The sequence below is a fragment of the Gymnodraco acuticeps genome, unplaced genomic scaffold, assembly GCF_902827175.1.
Source record: "Gymnodraco acuticeps unplaced genomic scaffold, fGymAcu1.1, whole genome shotgun sequence".
NCBI lineage: Eukaryota > Metazoa > Chordata > Actinopteri > Perciformes > Bathydraconidae > Gymnodraco > Gymnodraco acuticeps.
This window is the reverse complement of record NW_022990139.1, coordinates 27,501-30,000: the sequence shown is the minus strand read 5'-3', so window position 1 is coordinate 30,000 and position 2,500 is coordinate 27,501. Positions and strand designations below refer to the sequence as shown.

General features: G+C 47.2%; 1 protein-coding gene across 4 annotated transcripts in view; it reads left to right on the top strand.

The window, feature by feature from the left end:
* mrtfba (myocardin related transcription factor Ba) overlaps positions 1-2,500 on the top strand; it is a 45,857-nt gene that overhangs the window by 35,128 nt on the left and 8,229 nt on the right. For all 4 annotated transcript variants that reach the window (XM_034217159.1, XM_034217157.1, XM_034217158.1 and 1 more), the window contains 2 exons: positions 735-876; positions 1,101-1,979. In XM_034217159.1, the coding sequence (XP_034073050.1) occupies positions 735-876; positions 1,101-1,979 (1,021 nt within the window). The remainder of the gene's footprint in view (positions 1-734; positions 877-1,100; positions 1,980-2,500) is intronic.

Sequence of the window (2,500 nt, the reverse complement as noted above, 5' to 3'; positions counted from 1 at the left end):
AATAATTCAGCCCCGGGGCCCGTTTAATACCGGGGCTCGGTACCCATCCCTACCGGACACCCCCCTTCCCCCCTCCACTCCCATTGCTCCCCGGGCGCTGTACAATAGCTGCCCACTGCTCCTAGTACTAGACTCCTGGTTAAATGCAGAGAACACATGTCACTGTGTGTGCTGTGTGCTCTGCATGTGTGACCATTAAAGAGGGTTTCATCCCTTCTATTCTATTTAAAAAATCAGACTCAGAAAATGCATCAAAAATAATCACTTGCCTCTCAGGGCTTCCATATAAATACTTGTTTATTTCTTGTTTGCTTACCTCCATTGCCCTTTATCTAAAAACACCTGCAAGTCAAACATTGATGTTTTCAATGACCCAGAGAGCCTTTAGATAGTTTCTAATAACAACTCTTGTGTAATGGTATTAACAGGGTGTTGTTTCACCAGCTGCTGTTCCCATACATATGCTCCATTCAACACACTGTGAACTGTGGTTGGTTGACAGCTTTGTTAGTAAGGCACAGGCTGGATGGTTTGTTCATATTGAAAAACACACTTCCCCTTCTTCCTGTCTTTCATTCCCCTTCAGTAATCTCTCCTATAGTACTCCTTTGCCCCCCTTTCCTCTCACTCCCACCTCCTCTTCCTCTCTGCTCATTCATGTGATGCGGAGGTAGTGTAAATGATTTCCTGATCCAACACTGACCTCCATGTTTTCTGTGTGTTTGTCCCTGCAGGCCTGTGGCAGAGGGTCAGAGCTCCATCATGTTGTCTCTAGCTCCTCCATCTTCCTCCGACGCACCGTCTGCTCTCCGTCCAAACAACTCGCTCTCCAACCGCAAGCCGGGAGTCCTGCCTGCCAACCTGGAGGAGATGAAGGTAGCTGCAAACCCCCTCACTGCACATCTTACATTTATATTCAATCAATCAATCAATCAATGTTGGACTTCAGAGTTTGTACAGTATGACAATACGACACCCTCTGTCCTTGGACCCTCACATCGTACAAGGAAAAACTTCCAAAGAAACCCCCCAGTTTAAAGGGGAAAACACTGGATACTGATCTGTATCACCCTCTTACATTTGTACATTTGCATTTGCAGGTGGCTGAGTTGAAACTGGAGCTGAAGCTGCGCGGCCTCCCTGTGTCGGGAACCAAAACTGATCTGATCGAGCGGCTGAAGCCTTTCCAGGAGAACCACAACACCTCCGCTCCGAGCAACAACTCTATCTCCACCACCAACATGCAGATGGAGGTCAAAACCAGTGTCCTTTCTCCACATGAGAACATGAACCCAACATCGCCACTCTCACCAATCCCCTCCGAGCGCTCCACCCAGGACGGAGGAAAACCTGAGACTCCGTCATTTGAAACGCACATGGTGACCTCCAACTGGACCCCCACCTTCCAGTCTTTCCAAATCCCCCAGGAGAAGGACAGGCGGCTGCACGAGAAGGAGCAGCAGATCGTGGAGCTGATGAAGAAGCTGGAGCAGGAGCAGAAGCTGGTGGAGGAGCTGAAGATGCAGCTGGAGGTGGAGAAGAGAGGCTGCTCAGCTGACTCTCCCACCGTCACCTCTCTACCTGCCGTGAATCTCCTGAACTCTAACGTGGTCAAAATGGAAGGAGCACTGCTATCAAACTGTGCATCCACCACTGCTACCATCCCTAATCAGATCCTGGGCTCCACCTCTCTCTCTCCTCGGCCCACCGTGGTGAAGTTGGAGGATCTGACTGTTTCCTCTGGGAAGCCGATCCAGATTCAGACCCAGACGCAGCTCATCTCTCAGATCCAGCCTCAGATCACCAGCAGGAGTCCCAAACTGCAGACCCAGCAGTTCTTCATCAGCCACCAGGGCAGGGTGGTGCCTCAGACGCTGCTGACCTCCACCGGACAGGCGGGGACTCAGATCCTCCTCCCAGTGTCGCTGCCTAGCAACGCAACTGCCATCCAGCTGCCTAGCAACACCGTCAGCCTGCAGGTGAACAGCAGTAAAGTCTTTATTGAGTGTTTTTTAAATGCCATTTTATAATATGTGGCTTAATGTGTTATATATGACTGTATATCGCAGGTTTTTAATTCGTGGTTAAACGGTTACAATACTTATCCAAAATAAATGCATGAACAGTTTAGATATTTAGCTTGAAGTTACGAATAGCATTTCAAATAGGAAGCTAAAATGAATGGATAAACAGTTAAAATGTTGAGCTTAACATACGTGGATAAAGAGTTAAAATCTAGGTAAAATAACGCATGAACATTTAAATATTCATCTAAAATGAATGGTTAAACATTTCAAATAGTAAGCTAAACTAATGAAAGTAGGTGGAATAGGACGTTTTGCTGGGTGTCCCATGCATGCTAGTGGCGTTTCTTTATAACCAATCGGTTGTCTGCAGTGTTTTGACTCCACCTTCTAGTACTGGCTCAGCTTATTCTAACTTTGATTGAGGTGGCACCAAAAAAGCACAATCCTAAAAGTACTAAAGTATCTAAAAATAG